We start from the raw sequence: 26,057 nt of genomic DNA on the forward strand, positions 1-26,057 counted from the left end.
TAGTCACCCAGGGACCCCATTTTCTGTCCACTTTTATTTTTTATTAAAGATTTTATTTGTTTATTTGACAGAGACACAGCGAGAGAAGGAACACAAACAGGGAGAGTGGGAGAGGGAGAAGCAGGCTTCCTGCGGAGCAGGGAGCCTGATGCGGGGCTTGATCCCAGGACCCTGGGATCATGACCTGAGCTGAAGGCAGACGCTTAACGACTGAGCCACCCAGGCGCCCCTGTTCAGCTATTTTAAAAAGTTTTTTTTTTTTTTTAATTTTAGAGAGCACACACACACCCATGAGCAGGAGGAGGGGCAGAGGGAGAGGGAGAGAATGTCAAGCAGACTCCCTGCTGAGCGTGGAGCCCAACGCAGGGCTCAATCTCACGATCCTGAGATCATGACCCAAGCCGAAATCAAGAGTCAGATGCCTGACTGAGCCACCCAGGCACCCGCTGTTCTGCTTTTTAGTTTGATGTAGTTCCATTTATTTTTGCTTTTGTTGCCTTTGCTTTTGGTGTCAGATCCAAAAATCATCAACAAGACCAGTGTCAAGGAGCTTACTGCCAATGTTTTCTTCTATGAGTTTTATAGTTTTAGGTCTTACATTCAAGGCTTTAATCCATTTTGAGTTAATTTTTGTGTATGGTGTAAGATAGTGGTCTGGTTTCATTCTTTTGAGTGTGGCTGTCCGGTTTTTCTCAACACCATTTATTGAAGAGACTGTCCTTTCCTCACAGTATATTCTTGTCTCCTTTGTTGTAAATTAGTTGACCATACATATGTGGGTTTATTTCTGGGCTCTCTATTGTGTTCTATTGACCTAAAATGTTTTTATGCCAATACCATACTGTTTTGATTACTACAGCTTTGAAATATAGTTTGAAATCAGGGAGCAGGTTGCCACCAACTTTGTTCTTTCTCAAGATTGCTTCAGCTGGGGCGCCTGGATGGCTCAGTCGTTAAGCGTCTGCCTTTGGCTCAGGTCATGATCCCAGGGTCCTGGGATTGAGCCCCGCATTGGGCTCCCTGCTCTGTGGAAAGGCTGCTTCTCCCTCTCCCACTCCCTCTGCTTGTATTCCCTCTCTTGCTGTGTCTCTCTCTGTCAAATAAATAAATAAAATCTTAAAAAAAAAAAAAAAAGATTGCTTTAGCCATTCAGGGTCTTTTGTGGTTTCATACTTATTTTAAGATGCTTTGTTCTATTTCTGTGAAAAATGCTGTTGGGATCTTGGGAGGGATTGCATTGAATCTATAGATTGCTTTGGGTAGTATGTACATTTTAACAATATTCTTTCAATCCATGAGCATGGTATATCTTTCCATTTGTGTCTTATTCAATTTCTTTCGTTAAAGTCTTACAGTTTTCAGAAAGTTTTCACCTCCTTTATTCCTAGGTATTTTGTTTTTGAAGCAATTGTAAACGGGATTGTTTTCTTTCTGATAGTTGTTAGTGTATAGAAACAACAGATTTTTGTATATTGATTTTGTATCCTGCAACTTTACCAAAATCATTCATTAGTTCTAGCAGATTTTGTTGGGAGTCTTTAGGATTATCTATATATAATAGATCATCTTAAAATAGTGACAGTTTTACTTCTACTTTCCCATATGGAGGCCTTTTATTATTGGTCTGGCTAGGACTTCCAATACTGTGTTGAATAAAAGTAGAGTGGACATCCTTGTCTTGTTCCTGATCTTACTTTCAGTTTTTCACTTTTGAGTGTGATGTTAGCTGCAGGCTTGTCATCTATGGCCTTTATTATGTTGAGATACGTTCACGCTAGACACACTTTGTTGAGGTTTTATCATATATAGATCTTGAATTTTGCCAGATGCTTTTCCTGCATCTGTTGAGATGATCACATAATTTTTATCCTTAATTTGTTACTGTGGTGTATCAGGTTGATTGTAATTTGCAGACGTCGAATCTCCTTGCATCCCTGGAATAAATCTCACTTGATCATGGAACATGATCCTTTTAATGTATTCTTAAATTCAGTTTGCTAATATTTTGTTGAGGATTTCTGCATCATGTTCATCGAGAGTTAATTTTTCCATCCGTGAGCATGGTATATCTTTCCATTGTGTCTTATTCAATTCAATCCTGCTACTTCCCTCTGAAACTCTTTTCACATCTCACAGGTTTCATACTCTAACCTTTGACTTCTCCCATTATTGGTAGAGCAGATAACTACATGAATCTGCGGGTCTTTTGTGAGGTCCCAGGTCACCAGCTTCTTTCACCCCCACATTAATTCATGTCACTTCCTTCCAGGGAAGATTTATTTCCCAATCCTCACAACATCCTTATGTGGCACTATCATACCCATTTCACATATGTGTAAGGAAAGTGAAGTGAGGGTGACAGGGATTAACCGATCTGCCGAAGACCACAAAGTTGTAGAGGTGAGGGTTGAATCCTTATCTGCTTCAAAAGCCTGTCCTGTTTTTGTACTAGTCAGGTGTGTGCGTTTAATGTTATAGACTGAATTTTATCCAACCCCAACCCCCATTCATATGTTTAAGCTCTAACCCCCCAGTGTAACAGTTGAGAGATAAAGCCTTTAAGTGATTAAATGAGGTCATAAGGGTGGGGCCCTAATCCAATAGGAATAGTATCCTTATTAGGAAGACACACCAGGGATGTACGCACAGAGAAAAAAGCCCCATTTCTTCATTTTATTATTACATTATTGTCTCCCATCAGCTGATGGGTAAATATACAAAGATGCTAGGACATACTGACATCACATCCATCTTGAGGGGATCTAACTGGAATTTCACATCATCTGTGTAGTATTCTTTATAATTTTTATTTATTTTTTAAAAAAGGTTTTATTTGAGAGACAGCACGAGCAGAGGGAGGGGAAAAGGGAGAGGGAGAAGCACACTCCCCGCTGAGTGTGGAGCCCAAGGCAGGGCTGAATCCCAGGGCCCTAAGATCATGATCTGGGCTGAAGTCAGACACCACCACCCAGGCGCCCCTTAATTTTTAATTTTTTAAAGTAATCTCTACACCTAATGTGGGGCTCAAACTCACAACCCTGAGAGTCACACATTACTGACTGAGCCAGCCAGGCACCCCTCATCTGTGTAATATTCTTGCCAAAAATGTTTAACTGGATTTTAATCATGAGGAAACAAGAGTGCAGACTGTAAGGCATTCTACACCACTGGCCTGGACTCTTCAGAAAAACTGACTGTATATATCTTATGGCAAACTTCTTGAAATATATTAACAGTATTGTGGTAATGTAGGAAGAGAAAGTCCTTATTTTAAGATATCTGCTTAAGTATTTAGGGGTAAAATGCCATGTCTGCAATTTACTTTCAAATGGTTGAGGAAGGGGCGCCTGGGTGTCTCAGTTGTTAAGCATCTGCCTTCGGCTCAGGTCATGATCCCAGGGTCCTGGGATCGAGCCCCGCATCGGGCTCCCTGCTCAGTGGAGGGCCTGCTTTTCCCTCTCCCACTCCCCCTGCTTGTGTTCCCTCTCACGTTGTCTCTGTCAAATAAATAAATAAAATCTTAAAAAAAAAATGGTTGAGGAAAAAAGTGTATATATACTAGGAATAAAACAAATGTAACAAACTATTAATTAGTTTTTAATTTTTAAAAATAAGAGAATAAGGAAAGAAAAAGCTCGAGACCCCATTCTGTTAGGGTAGAAGCCCCTTCCATCATCAAGGTTTGGAAGCATATTTTTCTTTAAATTGTGAACATTAATTATCATCTACTTCTTTTAGGTAGAACTAGGGTCCATTAAGCTAAAAGATAACCTATTTTCTCCAGCATAGTAATCAATCAAATTTGACTTATAGACAGTGGGGGAATTGACATGACAAAACAGGCATTTGATAGGAATAAGAGATTTATTAGATTTAGTCACCTCTGCCTCTTAGTAATAGTCCTATGATTCAGAAGTTTGCTTGCTTTGAAAATAATTTCCATTATTTTAGAATAGGGGTTGACAAACTTTTCCTGTAAATGGTCAGATAGAAAATTTTGACTTTGTGGACTTGTGGATATCTATCCCACCTACTCAGCTCTGCCACAGTACTGCAAAAGCAGCCATAGAGACTGCACAATGCAAATGTACTTAATGCCACTGAACTACACACTTAAAAATGGTTAAGATGGCAAATTTTATGTATTGTGTTTTTAGCCACAATTTTTTAAAAACTCAAAAAAACAGGGGTGCCTGGGTGGTGCAGTCGGTTAGGCATCTGACTTCTGGTTTCAGCTCAGGTTGTGATTTCAGAATCCTGAGATCAAGCACCATGCTCAGCATGGAATCTGCCTTAAGACTCCCTCTGCTCCTCCCCGCTGCACTTGCACATGCACTCCACTCTCTCTCAAATAAGTAAATCTTAAAAAAAAAACACAAAAACTTAATGGGATGCCTCGGTGGCTCAGTTGGTTAAGCGTCTGCCTTTAGCTGAGGTCATGATCTCTGCTCAGTGGGGAGTCTGCTTCTCTCTCTGGCGGCCGCTCCCCCTGCTTGTGTGTTCTCTCTCTCTCTCTGATAGATAGATAGATAGATAGATAGATAGATAGATAGATAGATAGATAGATAGATAGATAAATAAATCTTTTTTTTTTTTTAAGATTTTATTTAGGGGCGCCTGGGTGGCTCAGTCATTAAGCCGGCCGCTCCCCCTGCTTGTGTGCTCTCTCTCTGACAAAATCAATCAATCAATCAATCTTTTTTTTTTTTTTTAAAGATTTTATTTAGGGGCGCCTGGGTGGCTCAGTCGCTGAGCCTTTGGCTCAGGTCATGATCCCAGGGTCCTGGGATCGAGCCCCACATCGGGCTCCCTGCTCCACGGGAAGCCTGCTTCTCCCTCTCCCACTCCCTCTGCTTGTGTTTTCTCTTGCTGTCTCTCTGTCAAATAAATAAAATCTTTTTTTTTTTAGATTTATTTATTTATTTATTTATTTACTTGACAGAGGAGAGAGAGAGAGAGAGAACACAAGCAGGGGGAGCAGCAGGCAGAGGGAGAGGGAAAAGCAGGCTCCCCACTGAGCAGAGAGCCTGATACGGGGCTCGATCCCAGGACCCCGGGATCATGACCTGAGCCGAAGGCAGACACTTAACGACTGAGCCACCCAGGCGCCCCTAAATAAATCTTAAAAAAAACTTAAAAAATAAAAACTCAAAAAGCAGCCATAGATAATATGCAAATGAGTATGTGGCAGTGTTCCAACAAAACCTTGCTTACAGGCAATGAATTTTGAATTTCATATAATTTCCTGTCACAAAATCTTTTTACTGATTTCCAACCATTTAAAAATGTACAAAACAACTCTTAGCTTGTGGGCAGGAGAAAGACAAGTGATGGCCTTTGGCCCAAGAGCTATATAGTTTGCCACCCTTATCTTGGAGATAAAGGAGATACACAGTGAGAGCAATTTATTTTTTTTAAAAAAAGATTTTATTTATTTATTTGACAGAGAGAGGGCACAAGCAGGGGGAGCAGCAGAGGGAGAGGGAGAAGGAGGCTCCCTGCTCAGCAGGGAGCCCAATGCGGGGCTGGATCCCAGGACCCTGGGATCATGCCCTGAGCCAAAGGCAGATGCTTAACCAACTGAGCCATCCAGGCGCCCCATTGAGAGCAATTTAAAAGGCAGTGCTCATTTCTGCAGTCTAAGGTACTGTTGTAACAAACTTTAAGGGGTCTAAAAGTTAGCATTTACAATAAACTTCGAGCACCCATCTGTTTCTAGTAGCACAAATGACTTACTTAGGCAAAAACAAAATTTAGAAATCTCAACAGAACTTAAGATGTAAAGAAAACAGGGGCGCCTGGGTGGCTCAGTTGTTAAGTGTCTGCCTTCGGCTCAGGTCATGATCCCAAGGTCCTGGGATCGAGCCCCACATCAGGCTCCCTGCTCAGCGGGAGGCCTGCTTCCCCCTCTCCCACTACCCCTGCTTGTGTTCCTGCTTTAGCTGTCTCTGTCAAATAAATAAATAAAATTTTCCAAAAAAAAAGATGTAAAGAAAACAGTAACTTCCAGCTAGCTACCAATTCTTTCCAGCTCCATACGAAATCTCCAGTGTGTTAAAGAAATGCCAACATTTTCTTTTTTCTTTTCCTTTTTTTTTAAGATTTTATTTATTTATTTGAGAGAGAGAATGAGAGAGAGAGAGCACGAGAGGGGGGAGGGTCAGAGGGAGAAGCAGACTCCCTGCCGAGCAGGGAGCCCAATGTGGGACTCGATCCCGGCACTCCAGGATCATGACCTGAGCTGAAGGCAGTCACCCAACCAACTGAGCCACCCAGGCGCCCCCAACACTTTCTTTACCACCATCTTTCCAATTACCCTCTTGTGACTTTTTTTTTTTTCCTTAAGATTTTTGTCTGTCAGGGTGCCTGGGTGGCTCAGTTGGTTAAGCGACTGCCTTCGGCTCAGGTCATGATCCTGGAGTCCCTGGATTGAGTCCTGCATCGGGCTCCCTGCTCAGCGAGGAGCCTACTTCTCCCTCTAACCCTCCCCCCTCTCATGTATTCTCTCTCTCTCAAATAATCTTTAAAAAAAAAAAAAAAAAAGATTTTTGTCTGTCAGAGAGAGCAAGAGTGAGCAAGCACATGCAGGGGGATCAGCAGGCAGAGGGAGAAACAGGCTCCCCGCTGAGCAAGGAGCCCATTGTGGGACTCGATCCCAGGACCCTGGGATCACGACATGAGCCTAAGGCAGACACTTAACCAACTGAGCCACCCAGGTGTCCCAGGACTCAATTATCAGGACTCCTCCCTCCTGCCTCAATTTCCTAGAATCCCTTCTTCATCACCTCTAATTCAGCCACAAGTTCATTATAAAAGTCATCACCCAAGCTCAAACACCCAAACCATGGAATATTATGCCCCATTAAAAAGCAGGAGACAGATGTGTATTAATTGATACAGAGAACTGTCTACAATAGTATAGACCTAGCAAAGGGGAGATAAACAGGTTTGTAAAACAGCATGCAAAGTATTACACATGCACAAAGGAGAAACATCTGGAAAGATGGGTCATCAGAATACTAGTAGTAGTTGTAACTGGGTGGGGAATTTCAGGTGTTTTATTCTTGTACTTTTATTGTTTCATGAACGTGTATCATCTTTAAAATGAGAAAACCCAGGAGCGCCTGGGTGGTTCAGTCAGTTAAACATCCGCTCTTGATTTTGGCTTGGGTCACGATCTCAGGGTTGTGGGATCCAGCCCCACGTCGGCTCAGCGCTGGGCCTGCTTGAGATTCTCTCTCCCTCACCCCGGACTTGTGTATTGTCTCTCGTGCTCTCCCTCTTCTCTCAAAAATAAATAAACAAACACATACATACATACACACACAAATAAAATAGAGAAAACCGAGTAAAGATATATATACATATATATATATATATATTTTAAAGATTTTATTTATTTATTTGACAGAGAGAGAGATAGCGAGAGCAGGAACACAAGCAGGGGGAGTGGGAGAGGGAGAAGCAGGCTTCCCGCCAAGCAGGGAGCCCGATGTGGGACTCGATCCCAGGACCCTGGGATCATGACCTGAGCTGAAGGCAGACGCTTAACGACTGGAACCACCCAGGCGCCCAAGATATTTTTATTTTAAGGAAAAAAGACCACCACCAAAAATTCCTTAAAAAAAAAAAGTTTAAGACTTTATTGCAGTTGTGCCTAAATATACTTTGGAGATACTCCAAAATATTTATTTACAGATGAAATGACATGATACCTGAGATTTGATTCAAAATATTTGGAGGGGCGCCTGGGTGGCTCAGTTGGTTAAGCTGCTGACTCTTGATTTTGGCTCAGGTCATGATCTCAGGGTTTTGAGACTGAGCCCTCCATCGGGCTCTGCACTCAGCAGGGAGCCTGCTTGAAGATTCTTTCTCCCTCTGCTCCCCCTACCCACTCTCTCTCTCTAATAAATAAATAGATCTTCAAAATATTTGGAGTGGCGGTAAATGAGGATATAGATGAAAAGTGTGTCCATGTACTAATAATTGCTGAAGTAGACCTGGGAATACTACTTGTATCTTTGTAATGTTTGACATTTTCTATAAAAGTTACTCCTCTCTTGCCCTCTGCAATTTCAGCCATTAGCCTACTTTACATTTGCCTCCAAATGGTTCCTTAGAAATCTCGCTTTTTGCTGTTTCAAACCTTAAATTCTTTAGTCTTAGGCTCTCTCTTTTCAGAACTCTAGGCCTATCCTACCCACTGATGCCTGTAATTTGACAGGTCCAGAATCAAATGTAGTTTTGTTTTTTTTTTTTTCTTAAGATTTTAATTAATCTCTATACCTAACTTGGGGCTCAAACTCACAACCCTGGGATCAAGAGTCATGTGCTCCACTAACTGAGCAGGCCAGGTGCCCCAAATGCAGTACCTTCTGAACCAAGCTCCTCTTTTTGCTGACTCCAATTGTCCCACAAATGGTACCATCACTGAAATCTGTAAAATGGCCCTCCTAAGAGTTCTCATTCCCTCACTGATTTAGTAACTACACCTAAATAATGTGATTCTCAAAGTCATCTCTTCCCATTTTTATAGCTACCACCCTGATTTAAAATCCTTATTAAGTTATAACTACACCAGGGCGCCTGGGTGGCTCAGATGGTTAAGCGTCTGCCTTTGGCTCAGGTCATGATCCCAGGGTCCTGGGATCGAGTCCCACATCAGGCTCCCTGCTCCTTGGGAGCCTGCTTCTCCCTCTGCCTCTCTCTCTCTCTCTCTCTGTCTCTCATGAATAAATAAATAAAATCTTTAAAAAAAAAAAAGTTATAACTACACCAGATAGCTTCCTAAATTGTGATCCTAACTCCAATTTCTTCAGGCTCCAAATCTGTTTCTCCTATTTACTGCTCTATTATCAAGTACCTGGCACAACGCTTGGTATATAGTAGGTATTCAATAAACATGGCGTGAAAACCATCATAGTACTCATTTCTTACCCTTGTAGATAGTTGTAAATCTATGTTCCCTCCTCAGGCCCCTCCTATGATTGTAAGAGCAGAAACCATTTCCATCATTTTGCATTCCTCCTATAAGGTAAGAGCCCATGATACTGACATGGTCCTTTTTCAGCTAGTAATAGTAAATCCTTTATATCTGGGGAATTGAAAAAGCAGATTTAAAGGTGATTATGTATGCACATAGGGGAACTATCAAAAAAAAAAAAAAAAATCCCTCCTCCCCAGTGGCGCAAAGGCCAAACATGTCATATAATAAATAAAACTACCTTTTAGATAAAGCTGTGGATAAACAAACACCCCCAGTCCTTTAGGCTTCAACTTAAATGTCATTTCCTCTCTCACAGTACCCATATGTATGTTCAAGAACTTTAAAAATCTCTGCCATAATGTCCTTATATAGGTGATTCTTCTGTTTACATCCCCCCACCCCATCTCTAGGATTTGGGAGGCAGACCTACGATGATGTCATCCCTAGGGGGAAGCAACCTGAAGAGAATCTGGAGGAAAACAGAGCAGTGTGAATGGGACATTGTATTACATGGAATGAGGGAAAAGAGCTGCCTACAGAGGGGTCAAACCTAAGAACCATACCTATCAGCTACATAACTGAATAAACGTATGTGGCTGTTTTAGTTTATTTACATTTCTACTTCTTAAAAGAGGGGAGGAAAACTTTTTGGTAGGGAACCAGTCTTTAATAAAAGGTTGTGTTGATACCTTACCAAAACGGATTTTACTAACATTTTCTTACTTCGCTTTAAGAGAAAAGACATCTAAACCTCAACCTAATATTAATCCTATTTCCTGACGCTGCAGTCTGAATGACTATACTAGAAGTCACTCAGACCTGGAACCTCTTTCTCCAACAGCTGGTCTCCAATAATATGGGACTCCTAAACTAAGATGGGATTTGTGTATTCTATTAATTCTCTCAAGAAGTAAACCCATTTCTTTAGTTCTTGAAGCACTGAAAATCTATCATATAGATTTTCATATATCAAATACATCAGTATTTGATGTCCAAGGCTAATACTGCGCTGCTAGAGAAAAACAGGTAGGGAAGGAAAAGGTCACTAAGAGAGAAGCTGGTACCACATAGTACATCCTCAAGACTATCTCAATAACCACTTTTAAATTTATTTCATGTGAGATGGTTTCCAGAGAATTAAGGCAGTTTTCTCAGCACATAGTGGCAACAAAACCATGAAATCAATGGCTCTATGAGGGCTCATTTTCTGCTTTTCAAAGCAAACACATGGAACAATACCTAATTTCAGTTCAAACTCATTTCCCTTTTATTCAAGTCCAAGTTACCATTACATGGTTTGGTACTCAATAAAGGAAAACTTGTTCAAATAAGGTAATATGTTATCATCAGTATTTCCAGGTGATTGTTTACAATCAAGTAGCATTATGAATAAATCCTTGAGAAGCCCATCTGTAAGAGAAAACATGAAGAATTAGCCAGAAAATAAAGGAAAGGTAGAAATCTTATTAAGAATAACCTTCTTTATAGCAACAGCCCAGAGAAATCACTGCCTCTGTGTAGCCTTTTCTGTTCTGACTTAATCCTGCCTATAGTTAACTCACAAGGGTGTAGCTCTGCGGCTTTTTTGTTGTTTATATGCCTAGTACTTACTGGGGTGGTCCTCTTTTCCAATCATAAAAGTGCTGGGGAGTTGCCCTTAAAAATTTTTTTTTTTGAAGAAATATGTCATCGCAGCTAGAATATATCCTAGGTAACAAAGATCTTCTGGACTCCTTGGAATACTACTTGATAAAATAAAAATTAAGCTGAAGTGTTTACAGATATCCTTGTAAGAGTCCATTATGAAATATGAACCACACACAAGAGCTTCAAAAATATAAGGAGGAAATCTTCTATTCTGAATGCCTAGTTTTCTCACAGAAATCATTAGTACACACATTAAAAAAAACCTCATGTATTACAAAGATGAGCTAAATGACTTCAGGGAGGTGGTGGTGGTGGTATGGGGGTGGACAAAGATAAAATCAAGACTTCTGCTCCAGAGCAATCTTTAACCAGGCTCACTGGACCTTTATCTTGTGAGGGATCTGCTATCAGCTCCTTCAATAATTTTGGGTGCACTTTTTTTTTTTTAATTTTATTTTATTATGTTAACCACCATACATTACATCATTAGTTTTTGATGTAGTGTTCCATGATTCATTGTTTGCGTGTAACACCCAGTGCTCCATTCAATACATGCCCTCATTAATACCCATCACCAGGCTAACCCAGCCCCCCACCCCCCTCCCCTCTAGAACCCTCAGTTTGTTTCTCAGAGTCCACAGTCTCTCATGGTTCGTCTCCCCCTCCAACTCCCCCACCTTCTTTCTTCCCCTCCTGCTATCTTTTTTTTTTTTTTTTAACATATAATGTATTATTTGTTTCAGAGGTACAGGTCTGTGATTCATCAGTCTTACACAATTCACAGCGCTCACCGTAGCACATACCCTCCCCAACGTCCATCACCCAGCTACCCCATTGAGTGCACTTTTATTGAAACCTTTATAAGATGGTTTAGTTCCACTATTTTAAAAATGAATGTCCTCTTACTCTTATGCAGCAAATCCTCTAAGCCTCATTGTTTAACACTGAGAAATGCATATAGCCTTAGTAAATGCCTACACAGGATGTGTGGCATAGTAAGAGCAAAGGACTCTGGGCTGGACTGCCTGGCTTTAAGTGTAGGTTCCAGCACTAGCTATATGACCTTGGACAAGGTGCCTCAATTTCCTCATTAAGAAAATATTAAAATGGGAATAATTATAATAATAGTAACTACCTCAACGCATGGTTTATGAGGGTTAAATGATTTATAGAGCACTTAAAACAGTGCCTGACATAGAAAGAGTTATATACGCTATATGTCTTTAAATAAAATAAAAAGAAGTCACTGCTTACATATTTTCTGTTTTACAAAGGATTCTTGGGGCGCCTGGATGGCTCAGTCGTTAGGCATCTGCCTTCGGCTCAGGTCATGATCCTGGAGTCCCGGGATCGAGTCCCACATCGGGCTCCCTGCTCGGCAGGGAGTCTGCTTCTCCCTCTGACCCTCTTCCCTCTCCTGCTCTCTCTCTCATTCTCTCTCTCTCAAATAAATAAATAAATAAAAATATATATAAAACCTAAAAAAATACAAAGGATTCTCTGCACACTCCTCACTACCTAGAAAGTCTTGTGGCTGGTTCTATTACCTGCGTTCCCACAGAGAACAGGTATCAAATAAGTTTTTATTATCAGTGAACATTTATTGACTGTTAAATTCTAACGTGGGCACACAAAAATGAATGCATCAAATTAATAAAACCCTGTTAAAATAAACAGATGTATAAAAGCTTATGTGATGAACACCTTGTATGCAGTGGACTACCTTTAGTTTGGGTGAGGTAAAAGGGATGGAATTTTATGTTTGAAATATTTAATATAGATTTTTAAATAAGGAGGCTTTCTCTTGCCTTTACACCAGTAAAAGAACAGTTATAACTAGAAATGACAATTCTAGTTCCTTAAACTTACCATCATTAGTACTCTCTAAATCTTTATGTTCATGGCCTCTAAGGAGGCCATTAAAAGGTCTTACTCTGAGAAATCGAAATGTCATTTACTCCCCTCTCTGGATTCATTTCCTGCCTTATTCAGTGGTATGTTGCTTACCCATGGGGTTTATACTTTGTCAAGGCCCAGTTCCTCTGGAGTGGAGATTCCCAGTTCATTTAAAGTTGGTCTAAGTTCTTGGATGACATAAGGGTAGATTTCCTTATGAGGTCCTGCTTTGTCCTGATGGCAAAGAAAATATTGACATTTAGCTCTCTGAAAAGCTGTCTCTATTTAAAAAATGAACTTGAGAATGCTTTTAATTACATATGCAGAGGTTAGTAGCAGAGAATACATGTCACCTACTTTTAACATATTAGTTCAACAAACAGAACAACTTATGTAGGCACTATTCAAAGTAGGTTTTTAGGCACCTCGAGAATAACTAAGACCGTTAGATTAAATCCAAAAAAAAAAAAAACCAAACCAAACCAAAACATTTTAAAACCTCAAGTTACTAGAAAAGGTGGTGATGACAGAATTTTGTGAAGATAATTAAACATGCCCAGCAGCAACAGGAATAATTAAGTTAACACAAGAAAAGTTTTTAAATCTGCTTCCAATTTGAGATCGTAACTGAATTAAGTACTGGTGCTGAATGGATTGATAGCCTACAGAACCCTTAATTATCTTACCCACTGTAGATAAAGTAATGTCACACTTTCCCTCTTACAGACTTGAATTTCTTTCTTATAGACCATGTCCCTTTGTGGAGAGCTATACTTGAAGAATACTTATTTCCAGGGCAAAAGAGTTTTGACAAATACCATAATAATATAATTATACCTATTTTTTCACAAACTTCCTCAGGGACAAATATTAAAAAGTAAAGTGGGGGCCCCTGGGTAGCTCAGTCAGTTAAGCGCCTACCTTTGGCTCAGGTCGCAATCCCAGGGCTCTGGGATCAAGCCCCGTGTCAGGCTCCCTGCTCAGCAAGGAGTCTGCTTCTCCCTCTCCCTCTGCTTCTCCCACCCCTACTCGTGCCTCTCTCTCTCTCTCAAATAAATAAGTGAAATCTAAAAAAGTCAAATGGACTAAGAGAGTGCCAAGCTGCTATTCTTCTGCCTTTAACAAATTCTAGGTCTCTTTAATTGCATTTTTTTAAATAAAGATTTTATTTATTTGGCAGAGAGAGAGAGACAGCGAGAGAGAGAGAACACAAGCAGGGGGAGTGGGAGAGGGAGAAGCAGGCTTCCCGCTGAGCAGGAAGCCTGAAGCGGGGCTCAATCCCACGACCCTGAGATTATGACCTGAGCTGAAATCAAGAGTCAGATGCTCAACCAAGTGAGCCACCCAGGCACCCCTTAATTGTATTGTTTTAAATTATAAAATTGTTTAAAATGCAATGTATTAATTTTTCATTACAGAAAAACCAGGAACCATAATCAAAAGAGGAGGATAAATATATATCCTCCTACATTTTCATCTATGTATTTTTTTAAATGATTAGTTTTAATAAACCATGACTTTTTTTTTCTTTTTTTAAGATTTTACTTATTTATTTGTCAGAGAGACAGCGCGCGCACAAGCAGGGGGAGCAGCAGGGGGAGGGAGAAGCAGGCTCCCCGCTGAGCAGGGAGCCCAACGCGGGGCTCGATTCCAGGACCCTGGGATCATGACCTGAGCCGAAGGCAGCCGGTTAACTGACTGAGCCACCCAGGCATCCCTCATCTATGTATTTTTTTTTTTAATAAAATGGGGTCACACCATAAAAATCATTTTGTAATTTTCTTCAGTTAATATAGTATGAATTGTTGGGGCGCCTGCCAGTTCAGTCGGTAGATTATGTGATTTTTTTTTTAAAGATTTTATTTATTTATTTGACACAGAGAGACACAGCAAGAGAGGGAACACAAGCAGGGGGAGTGGGAGAGGGAGAAGCAGTCTTCCCGCAGAGCAGGGAGCTTGATGTGGGGCTCATCCCAGAATCCTGTGATCATGACCTGAGCCGAAGGCAGATGCTTAACGGAGCCACCCAGGCGCCCCGGAGTGTGTGATTCTTGATCACAGGGTCCTGAGTTTGAGCTCCACATTGAGTGTGGAGCCTACTTAAAATTTAAAATAATAATAATAATAACACACTATGAATTGTTTAATGTTGAATACATTTCCACAACATTAATAGATAACCTCTTCTGGGAAGTCCCATCTTTCTTAAATCACTAACAAATTTAACTTCATACCACAAAGAGCACAAAACCTTCGTACATCCTTAATTATTTCAAGATAAATTCTCAAATGGAATTGCTGAACAAAGGGGTATCAAGCAAAAAAAAAAATTTTTTTTTAAGATTTATTCTTTGACAGAGAGAGACACAGCAAGAGAGGGAACACAAGCAGAGGGATTGGGAGAGGGAGAAGCAGGCTTCCTGCTGAACAGGGAGCCCGATGCGGGGCTCGATCCCAGGACGCTGGGATCATGACCCGAGCCGAAGGCAGACGCTTAACGACTGAATCACCCAGGTGCCTCTCAAGCAAAAAATTTTTAAAAGATTTTATTTATTTATTTGACAGAGAGAGAGGGATAGAGCAAGCACGAGCAGGGGGAGTGGCAGAGGGAGAGGGAGAAGCAGACTCCTTGCTGAGCAGGGAGCCCAACTCAGGGCTAGATCTGAAGGCAGATGCTTAACCGGCTGAGCCACAGGTTGAGGGCCTTGAGGCACCCCTCAAGCATGATTTTTTAAAACCTTGCATAAATTCTGCCAAACTGCTCTCCAGAAAGATTGCAATTGCAATGCACATTTCCTATAGCTATAAGAACTAATTTTAGGTATTTTAACAAATTCAAAAACACAGGATATGCTGATACCTAACAAGAGCCCACCCACATCCGGAACAACTTTAGCAGTGATATTTCACTGACCTTAACAACCTCTAGGATGCGAACTGCACTAGCAAAATCATTTAACCGTCTGCATGCCCGTAAAGCAGCATCAATGATTTTGGGTTCTGGAACCAGATCATAGCCAACGAGCGTGTTCATCCCTGTCAAAATAAAGAGGAGCCATATCAACCTGGAATATCCTCATATAAACTACAATTTAATTATCTACATTTTTACTGAATCATAGACATTTGATCTTGTCTGTCTGAACCTCTATTCTCTTGTCTATAAAATTAAATAAGAGAATCTACTTTTAACAAATTCTAGATAGTAAGATCATAGTGGATCTTCCACAGTGAACTAGTGGAAAGAACTATGCAGTAGCATGCAGATTGAAGATAAACAAAACAAAAAACCCCAAAAAACAAAAAGAAAAAAACCACAAGAGTTTTCTTAAATGCTAATACTATTTTCGTATTAGCTGGCTTCTTTTCTAACAAGAGGGTCATTTTCAACTCATATCCTTAACTCTTAGCACAATGTATATACTTTGGTTGCTTTAAAATAGATTTGATTGGAAAATAATCTAAAAACAACCCAAGAAATGCTTAAGGAGAGTTAATGAAGTCCAAATGAGGACATTACGGAGATATAGAGAAGCATTAGTGCACATTCAACCAGAAAATGACTGGGCATGATTACTTTCAGCTCTGCACAAAATGACACATCATAAAATTTAAGATTCTCTTAATGGGAATGCAGAATTACTGTTCTTTTCATTACTGCTACTCAAGATTACTCAGTAAGAATTTTCCTGGTTGAGGCAAAATAAGAGTCATTATTATATTACTGCAGATGAGTCTGAAGCACTTAGGTGTACTGCTTTTAGTTATTTTAATATAAACAAAAGACACAGTGACTACTATGCTAGAATATAGTCAGAGACTGAACTCCTGGTCTGAGACAAATTACGTACACTTAAAATTAGTTATCTACTTGACTAATAGACTGGTTATCATTAATGTTACCTACTCATGTTCAGTGCACATCTGCAAATTAGGAAAAACAACTTCTAGGTTACTTAGACTGAACACTAATTCAGGGCAAGACAAATCATAATTCGAATAAAAATAACAAAAAACCCAAACTAATACCAAGAGTTGGGGGGAGAACCAAATGACTACTTGCTTAACTTATCTAAAAGGTACAAAACTGTTAACTCTTGCTCATATTGATCTATCATTATAGCAGTGGTTTTCAATAGGGTGATTTTGTCCCCCAGCAGACATTTTTGGTTGTCACACTGGGGGTGGGGGTGGAGTGAGATGGTGGTTCGCACCTAGTAGGTTGAAGCCAAGGATGCAGCTAAACATCCTACAATGCAAAGGACAGCCCTGCAACAAAGAATTATCTGGCCCAAAAAGTCAATTGTGCCTGCTTTATAAGAAACACTATGAAGGCTATAAACTTTCCCAACTGCAAGTTGCATGACAATACCTAGTTTACATGAGGCATATTTTCAAAATAGCTGCTTTCAACACAATAGTGAAAGACTACAAAGTAGTTGCCAATTCTATGCCAAAGTAGACAAATATGCCTATGTTCCAATTACCTTTACGCAATTCCCAGGCATCAATATCTGGCTTGTTGAAGTATGTCACCCAGCGAGCATCAAACTCCTCATCTGTCTCATGTGACCCATGGGAGTAGCAGCGAAGTGACTGGACAGCTACAATGAAGAAAGAACAATGTCTTCAATGTACAGGAAGAAATAATACTTGACATATCCTATCAATACATTAAGGTTATTTGTTTGCTCTTTTTAAATTGTGTTAAAATATGTATGTACAACATCAAATTTACCATCTTAACCACTTTTAAGTGTACAGCTCAGGGGTGTTAAATATATTCAATGCATTAAATTCTGAATCAACTATATATATCATGGTAGGAAAATTACTCAGCAGGTCAAGTAAAACAAATCTTATGTATTGATATGAAAAAAATCTTAAAAACAAAGCAAAGAAAAGCAAGTAGAACAAAAAGTACTACGTGTTTTTTTTTTTAAAGATTTTATTTATTTATTTGTCAGAGAGAGAGAGCACAAGCAGGGGGAGTGGCAGGCAGAGGGAGAAGCAGGCTCCTTGCTGAGCAAGGAGCCCAATGCGGCACTTAGGGGGGCCTGGGTGGCTCACTCGGTTAAGCATCTGCCTTTGGCTCAGGTCGTGATCCCAGGGTCTTGGGATGGAGCCCCATGTCGGGCTCCCTGCTCAGCAGGAAGCCTGCTTCTCCCTCTCCCACTCCCCCTGCTTGTGTTCCTGTTCTCGCTATCTCTGTCAAATAAATAAATAAAATATTTAATTAATAAATAAATAAATGAATGAATAAAATCTTAAAAAAAAAAAGGAGCCTGATGCGGGAGTCGATCCCAGGACCCTGTGATCATGACCTGAGCTAAAGAGATGCTTAATCGACTGAGCCACCCAGGCATCCTATTATGTATGTATGTTCACTTTTTCCCCCTAATGTGTAATGTAGCTTCAAATTGTTAAAAGTGGTCATCTTTGGAAGGAAAAACTATTTCTTTATATACTTCCATAATGTCTGAATTTTTATGATAAGCACAGTATTAATTCCTAGTTTTTTAAAAAAATGCCCATTCCAGTTCTTAAGCAAATTTATAAGATGTATTTTTGATAAATTAAAAAGAAATCTTATGCTTGCCATTAAATTATATTCCAAAATAAATTACACAACTTGACAAAGCAACAGTAATTTAAAAAATTGTTTTATCAAACTATAGTCCCCTCCCTGCAAATTCTGATAAATCCCCTAAGAGGAAACATACCCTCTCACTTACACCCGATGAAAAAAACTGCTCTGTAAGATACCTAAGAAGTGATAGTTTTAAATATAACATTATATATAAACAACAACACAGGACACACTGGGGAAAGGACAGTCTAATAAATGGTGTTGGGAAAACTGGACAACTACATGCAAAAGAATGAAATGGGACCACTTTCTTACACCACACACAAAAATAAACTCAAATGGAATAAAAACCCAAATGTAAGACTGGAAACCATAAAATTCCTAGAAAAAAACATAGGCAATAAGTTCTTGGACATCAATCTGAGCAATATTTTTTTGGATCTGTCTCCTCAGAGAAGGGCAACAAAAGCAAAGATTAACAAATGGGATTGTATAAAACTAAAAAGCTTTTGCACAGTGAAGGAAACCATCAACAAAAGGAAAAGGCGGGGTGCCTGGCTGGCTCAGCCATTAAGCGTCTGCCTTCGGCTCTGGTCATGGGATCGGCTCGGGTCATGGGATAGAGCCCCTCGCTGGGCTCCCTGCTCAGCGGGAAGCCTGCTTCTCCCCCTCTCACTCCCCCTGCTTGTGTTTCCTCTCTTGCTGTGTCTCTGTCAAATGAATAAATAAAATCTTAAAAAAAGAAAAAGGAAAAGACAACTTACTGAATGGGGGGAAAATATCTGCAAATGATAAAACTGGTAAGGGTTTAATATCCAAAATATATAAAGAACTCACACAACTCAGTATCAAAAGAGCAATCCAGGGCGCCTGGGTGGCTCAGTTGGTTAAGCTACTGCCTTCGGCTCAGGTCATGATCCCAGGGTCCTGGGATCGAGTCCCGCATCGGGCTCCCTGCTCAGCAGGGAGTCTGCTTCTCCCTCTGACCCTCCCCCTCTCATGCCCTCTCTCTATCTCATTCTCTCTCAAATAAATAAATAAAATCTTTAAAAAAAAGCAATCCAATTAAAAATGGGCAGAGGACCTGAATAGACATTTCTCCAAAGAAGATATACAAATGGCCAACAGACACATGAAAAGATGCTCAACATCACTAACCATGAAGGAAATGCAAATCAAAATCACTATGAGATATTACCTTATACCTGTCAGAATGGCTATTATCAAAAAGGCAAGAAATAACAAGTGTTGGTGAGGATGTGGTGAAAAGGGAACCCTTGTGCACTGTTGGTGGGAATGCAAACTGGTGCACCCACTATGCAAACAGTATGGAGGCTCCTCAAAATATTAAAAATAGAACTTCCATATGATCCAACAATTTCACTTCTGGGTATTTACCCAGAGAAAACAGGGCGCCTGGGTGGCTCAGTTGATTAAGCGACGGCCTTCAGCTCAGGTCATGATCCTCGAGTCCCAGGATCGAGTCCCGCATCAGGCTCCCTGCTCAGCAGGGAGTCTGCTTCTCCCTCTGACCCTCCCCCCTCTCATGTGCTCTCTCTCTCTCAAATAAATAAATAAATAAAATCTTTAAAAAAAACACTAATTCAAAAAGATACACGCACCTCTATGTTCATCGCAGCATTATCTACAGTAGCCAATAGGGGCAAATAGGGATTAAAAAAAACAAAACAAAAACAGGACACATTTAGAATTCTGCTCCCTATATGGGGCGGCTGGGTGGCTCACTTGGTTGAACATCTGACTCATGATTTCAGCTCAGGTCATGATCTCAGGGTCCTGAGATGGAGCCCTGAATCCCCTGAGTCCTGTGATCCATGTCTGGCTCCAAGCTCAGCAGGGAGTCGGCTTGAGATTCTCTCCGATTCTCTCCCTCTGCCCCTTCCCCACTCGTGCTCTCTCAAATAAAGAAATAAATCTTCTTTTTTTTAAGATTTTATTTATTTGTCAGACAGAGAGAAAGAGCGTGCACACAAGCAGGGGGGAGGGGCAGGCAGAGGGAGAGGGAGAAGCAGACTCCCCGCTGAGCAAGGAGCCCAATGCAGGACTTGATCCCAGGATCCTGGGAGGGAGGGGAGGGTGGGGAGGAAAGGGAAGGGAGAAAAGGAGGGGGAGGGGAGGGGGAGAGGGAGGAGGAGAAGAAGGAGTCGCATGCTTTACAGACTGTGGCAGCCTGGGACCCTACCCTATACATCCTTAATGCAATAACTGACAGGAGAAAGAGCAGAGAAAAAAGAAAGAAAACAGAAAAAGATGAAAAGGTGAAAGACTAGCAATTCTGGAAATGGACTGTTACTGCTACATCAAGTGGAAAGATTCTCATTTAAATTACCATTTGAGCCTGGAGCCAAATACCTGCCATTAAGTCACAGAGGACCACAACACAAGTTCCAGTCTTCCCAGAGACATAAATTATCTCCATTATTCAAGCCCAGAATGAAGAACATGTGCATGAATGGGCTGGAATTGGCCATGCTTTAATTTCTATGATAAGAAAAAATAATGTATCTCTAGACTTCAATGTCTTTTGTAAGTACAAACATTTAATCAAAAGTATGTGGATATTTAATAATGCTTACAAGACTAATATTCACATTTAATATATCAGAAAGTACAGGTCACAACAACCTTCCAACCCACTGTTACCAAAAATTTATAAGCTACCTTTTTCAAAAACTAAAATTATCCTTAGCTTAGGGGTAGGTGGTTGGCTCAGTAGGAAGAGCATGTGACTCTCTGATCTCAGGGAAATGAGTTCGAGCCCCACATTGAGTGTAGAGATAAGTAAATAATTTTTTTAGAATACTTAAAGCACAGTATAAAATGTTATCACTTTTTAAAAAAAGATTTTATTTATTTATTTGACAGAGAGATAGAGAACAAGCAGGCAGAGAGGCAGGCAGTGGGAGAGGGAGAAGCAGGCTCCCCACCGAGCAGGGAGCCCAATGCAGGGCTCGATCCCAGGACCCAGGGATCATGACCCGAGCCAAAGGCAGCCGCTTAACCGACTGAGCCACCCAGGCGCCCCGTTATAATCACTTTTGAAGACTGTTTAGTGCTTTCTTTTCTTTTCTCCTAAAGATTTTATTTATTTGTCAGAGAGAGAGACAGAACATAAGCAGGGGGAGCGGCAGGCAGAAGGAGAAGCAGGCTCCTGCGGGGCTCGATCCCAGGACCCTGGGATCAATCTGCTGAGCCACCCAGGCATCCCTTTACTGCTTTCTTATCAAGTTAAACACACACCTACCATACTGCCCAATAAATCCACTTCTAAGTGTTTACCCAAGAAAAATGAAATAATATGTATTCCTTCCCCAGGGGTAATTATTACATGTACCTTTTCTACCACCCAGAAAAGTGTTTAATACCCATTTCCTTTAGCTCACTGCTGGGCATGATTTCACTAGATGACTAGCAGCTTTGTTTTGTTTTCTAACCAAAGATAAAGATGACCAGCAACTACAAATCCTAGGCAAGGAGAATGATGGGTCACCTTCAATAATTTGTTCACTTTCCTTCTGGAAGTCCCAAATTACAAACTGGTTCTGTTACCATAAAAACTTTTATGAAACAACTATTTGTAATACCAAGCATGCACTGGGAACATACATCCCCCTTCCAGCATGGCAAAATCAGACTCTCCCACATGGTTTAATTGTATTACTAACGGTGGCGCCGGGGTGGCTCAGTTGTTAAGCATCTGCCTTCAGCTCAGGTCATGATCCCAGGGTCCTGGGATCGAGCCCCACATCGGGCTTCCTGCTCCGCGGGAAGCCTGCTTCTCCCTCTCCCACTTCCCCTGCTTGTGTTCCCTCTCTCACTGTGTCTCTCTCTGTCAAATAAACAAAATCATAAAAATAAAAAAATTGTATTACTAACTTCAGTAAGGGGTAGGAGTAGGATCTATTCTCCTAGCTGTGCACATGCCCATCATATATTTAACACTTTGATTTTTAGGTGAACTATATAGGCATTCTCTTTCTCCCCTACCAACCCAACTTAGCATTTTCACTTAGGTCTGAGTTTGCAAGGCAAAGTATTTTGAAAACAACAGCTCAGTGCTTTCATACAACCTGAAGGTTCCAGAGTAAGGAAAGAGAAGTGTGTGAAAAGGGACATTTCTATAAACTCAATCTAAAAGCTCTTTCTAATGCTACTTTTTGGTATTCAGTTAAGCACGCTGTTAAAAAAAAAAAAAAAAAAGGGGGTGCCTGGCTAGTTCAGTCAGTTAAGTGTCTGCCTTCGGCTCAGGTCATGATTGCAGGGTCCTGAGATCGAGCCCCCCATCAGGCTCCCTGCTCAGCAGAAAGCCTGCTTCTCCCTCTCCCTCTGCCCCTCCCCCCTGCTCATGCTCTCTCTCACAAATAAACAAACAAAATCTTTTTTTTTTTTTAAGATTTTATTTATTTATCTGACAGAAGAGAGACACAGCAAGAGGGAACACAAGCAGGGGGAGTGAGAGAGGGAGAAGCAGGCTTCCCACGGAACAGGGAGCCTGATGCGGGGCTCGATCCCAGGACCCTGGGATCATGACCTGAGCCGAAGGCAGACGGCTAATGACTGAGCCACCCAGGCATCCCCCAAAAATAAAATCTTTAAAAACAACAACAAACAAAAACCTAACATTCTTAGAAAAATTAATCCCTTTAGTTTAAATTTAGTTAAATTAGATAGCTTTCAACTTAATAACTAATCGGCTCGGATAAAGCCCCCCAAATGAACATTTTGGTGTTGGTAATTCTAGGAGAAAGGGAAAGAAATGAATAATGCAGAGGGCACATGAACAAGCTCAAAGGCAGGATGGTTGAAGTGCAAGCCTGAAGAGCAGCCATGGACTTTGGGGCCCAAAGTCTGGAAATCTAGAAGTATAGGAGTAGTGCAGAAAAGAAGGTTGGAAGGTGATTAGAAAGTGCTACCTAAATTTAGCCCTATGGCAAGAAAGGGAAAGAGAAAACTTCTCTCATTCTTCCTGGGTTATCAGGGTTAGGATGTAGGCGCCAGGTTTAAGGGTTGACTAAAGAATTTAACCACTATTTTAAAATATTTTACATCAGCAGTTATTGGAAAACAATTGTTTCAAGTTGGAGGCTCCTGGAATTTGGGTTGTCACTTAACTAGAGCCAACTTGAGGCCCCTCAGGTTAAACCCCTCCAGAGTTCTCCCTGTCCTTTTTTAAAGATTTTGTTTATTTATTTGACAGAAAGAAAGAGAGCACAAGCAGGGGGAACAGCAGGCAGAGGGAAAAGCAGGCTCCCCGCTGAGCAGGGAGGCCGATTCGGGACTTGATCACAGGGATCATGACCTGAGCTGAAGGCAGACGCTTAACCAGCTGAGCCACCCAGGTGCCCCTCAAAGCTCTCTTTCAAGGATACTCTCATTTGGCCTTGAATAGCCTCATCCAAAAAATTTTATTCTTTTTGACTTTCAATTTATAAAACCTGTTCAGTTTTATATGGATAACAAATCCTAACCTGTAATTTGCAAAAATGAAATCCACTATAATAAAGCAAATACATATATAAACATTTGTGCCAGGCAAGATGCTAAGAGTTACATTATTTCATTTAAGCCTCACAACTACCAAAGATCCTGATTTTAGAGATAAGGCAACTGAGTTTTAGTGTTAATTAACATGTCCAAGGTCACACAACTAGAAAGTAGCTGACATAAATGTAACCAACACGACCTCCTTGTAGCAAATATTTACGTCTACGGTACAAACACCTGAAATAAAGATTTTTGTTTATAAATTATACCCAAGAGTGGGAATAGAACACCTAGGAGATAAACCAACATGTTCAAACTCATTAAGAGGAATCCCCTTAATCTATAGTGTGCCAAAATTCTCTGCCTTTTCCCCAGCCTGCCACAAAATGTAGCAATGCTTTTGGAGAGGTCAGAAGAAAACTCCCCAAAAGGTATCTATATGAAAAAATTGTAGTACTTTAGCATTTTAGATAAGGAAAAAAACAAAAAAACCATAAAATTTGACAAACATCAGGATGGGCCAAAAATAACTAAAGCTAAGAAACTGAAAATAGTTCCACCACTAGTAAAGGAATCAGTTTCCCAAGACTGGCCTCAATTTCCTCCTTTATAAAATAAGACCGTCTTCACGAAGTGCATGCCAGCCTTACTGTTCTACGATAAATGAATGAAGAGAAACACATTTCTCAGGTTCTGAAGGGTGTAGTTACAACACTCAAGAGAACAACCTTACTAGTTTTGAGTTTGCGTTCCTACGTTTAAATCTGCATGCTTAGGGCCTAAATTTCACATGGCAGCATATACTACCATCATGGACCAAGATCAAAGTGCAGTTACACTAACTAAAGGTACAGTGCTGGACACAAAATCTCCCCCCACACACAGGGGGAAGGCACAGTAAGAAAGAGGAAGCAGCAGCACAACTCATACTCCAGCAGTCAGGTTTCTGACCGGAAGCAAAAAACAAAATAAAGCTTCCCTTAGGTCTGTAGAACCCAGTATTCCTAAGTGTGTGGGACCCAATTTTCGGAAGAGTTATATTCTTATTCTAAGACCTATCAATATTCAGGCTCTCTTCCAGACCTCAGGAAACAATCCTACATGGAGATCTATCGTAAAAATGGAAGGACTGGAACGTGGCACAGCAGTCTCTGGAACGACAGAACGATCGGTCTTTGAAGGTGACATACAAAACGCTGAGAAAGGCCTGATAAAAACGTATACTGTGTCCCACAAGGAAGCATTTGGTGTCCGCACAACACACTATGGGTGTCCAGGTCTCCGGAAGGGCCACCCCTGCCCCTACACCGATCGCGACGCGCCGGGCGGCTCAATGTCACCTTCGCCGACGCGCTGTAGGCCGGCGGCGGACACTCCCAGTCAGGTGGCTGCAGGGGTCAGCGCCGGGGCACGGTCACGGCCTGGGGACCGAAGGGGGTCCAGTGGGCGCGGGAGGCGCGCTGCGCCCCTTCCCTGGGGCCCACACCAGGTCCACACCTGATCGGTCCGCGGTGCCCGCACCAGGAAGTCGCGCTGGCGGAGGACGCGGGGGCCGCGTCTTCGAGTCCCCCATAAGTGGAGGTGGCGGGGAGGGCGGCCAGCGGTCACCAGGTTCGTCCGCCCGCCCGCAGGGCAGGGGCTAGGCCGCGGGGCAAGCCTGCCCTCGAGTGGCGGCGGGGGACCAGGTCACCGCAAGGACACGCGGGCGCTAGCAGTGGCGGCGGGGGCCTTACCGGCGGCGGGGCCGGGGACCGGGGTTGAGCACAGGCGGCCTCGAGGGCTGGCACGGGCGGCTGCGGCTGTGGCTACAGCGCAACGGCGGAGAGCGGCGCCGAGCATGACGGCGATGGCGGCGCGCAGTCCAAGGCTGAAGAGAAGCCGGGTGTGAACTCACGGGCCGCTCCGGAGCTCGCGGGGGCCGGACTCACGCACCGACGCACGGCGGGCGGAGCGTGAGGTCCCGCCCACTGCGGCGCTCGCGCCTTGGCGGGCGTGGGCACCACGCGGACGCTGGCGGGCTACGGCGGCGCGCTAAGGACAAACCATTTCCACGCTGTGCCCGCCCCACCCCGTCCCGCCCCACCCAGTGTCTGGTTGCGGCCTCCGTGGAGCCGGGATGTAAAGTCGGTGAACTTCCCCGCGGGGGACGGTATAGTGGTTCAAGTCCGGCTCGAGAAACGATTCCATCAACCCAAGATGGGAGGAATAAGGGGCTCCTGGCGGGCTCAGTCGGTAAAGCAGGCGACTGTTGATCTCGGGGTTGGAGCCCCACCTTGGTCTTAGAGATTACTTAAGGAAATAAAGAGATTTAAATGGGAGTGTTCACAAAAATAGCAACGACAAGTTATAATAAAAAATACCTTCTTTGTTTAACCTCTTCCTTTCCCTGTTGGAGCCTAAAATAAGAAAATGGGTGGGTGCCTGGGTGGCTCA

The 26,057-nt window shown here is 41.9% G+C and overlaps 1 protein-coding gene across 1 annotated transcript; it reads right to left on the reverse strand.

Moving 5' to 3' along the window:
• Positions 1–10,229: 10,229 nt before the first annotated feature.
• LOC118003100 (cytochrome c oxidase subunit 5A, mitochondrial) lies at positions 10,230–25,581 on the reverse strand. Its single transcript, XM_034993856.1, has 5 exons — positions 25,358–25,581; positions 17,017–17,133; positions 15,444–15,565; positions 12,641–12,763; positions 10,230–10,396 (listed from the first exon to the last, which is right to left on the reverse strand). The coding sequence occupies exons 1-4, from the start codon at positions 25,461–25,463 to the stop codon at positions 12,650–12,652; spliced, it is 459 nt and encodes a 152-aa protein (XP_034849747.1). The 5' UTR covers positions 25,464–25,581; the 3' UTR covers positions 10,230–10,396; positions 12,641–12,649.
• Positions 25,582–26,057: the final 476 nt, after the last annotated feature.

This window comes from Mirounga leonina, unplaced genomic scaffold (genome assembly GCF_011800145.1).
Source record: "Mirounga leonina isolate KUSES-001 unplaced genomic scaffold, KU_Mleo_1.0 Mir_91, whole genome shotgun sequence".
Lineage (NCBI taxonomy): Eukaryota > Metazoa > Chordata > Mammalia > Carnivora > Phocidae > Mirounga > Mirounga leonina.

Coding starts and splice junctions, on each gene's coding strand:
- LOC118003100 (XM_034993856.1), bottom strand. CDS start 25,463: ATGCTCGGCGCCGCTCTCCGCCGTTGCGCTGTAGCCACAGCCGCAGCC. Junction 17,134..25,357: donor GGTCCCCGGCCCCGCCGCCG/GTAAGGCCCCCG, acceptor TCTTCATTGTAG/CTGTCCAGTCACTTCGCTGC. Junction 15,566..17,016: donor TGCCTGGGAATTGCGTAAAG/GTAATTGGAACA, acceptor TTATTTTGACAG/GGATGAACACGCTCGTTGGC.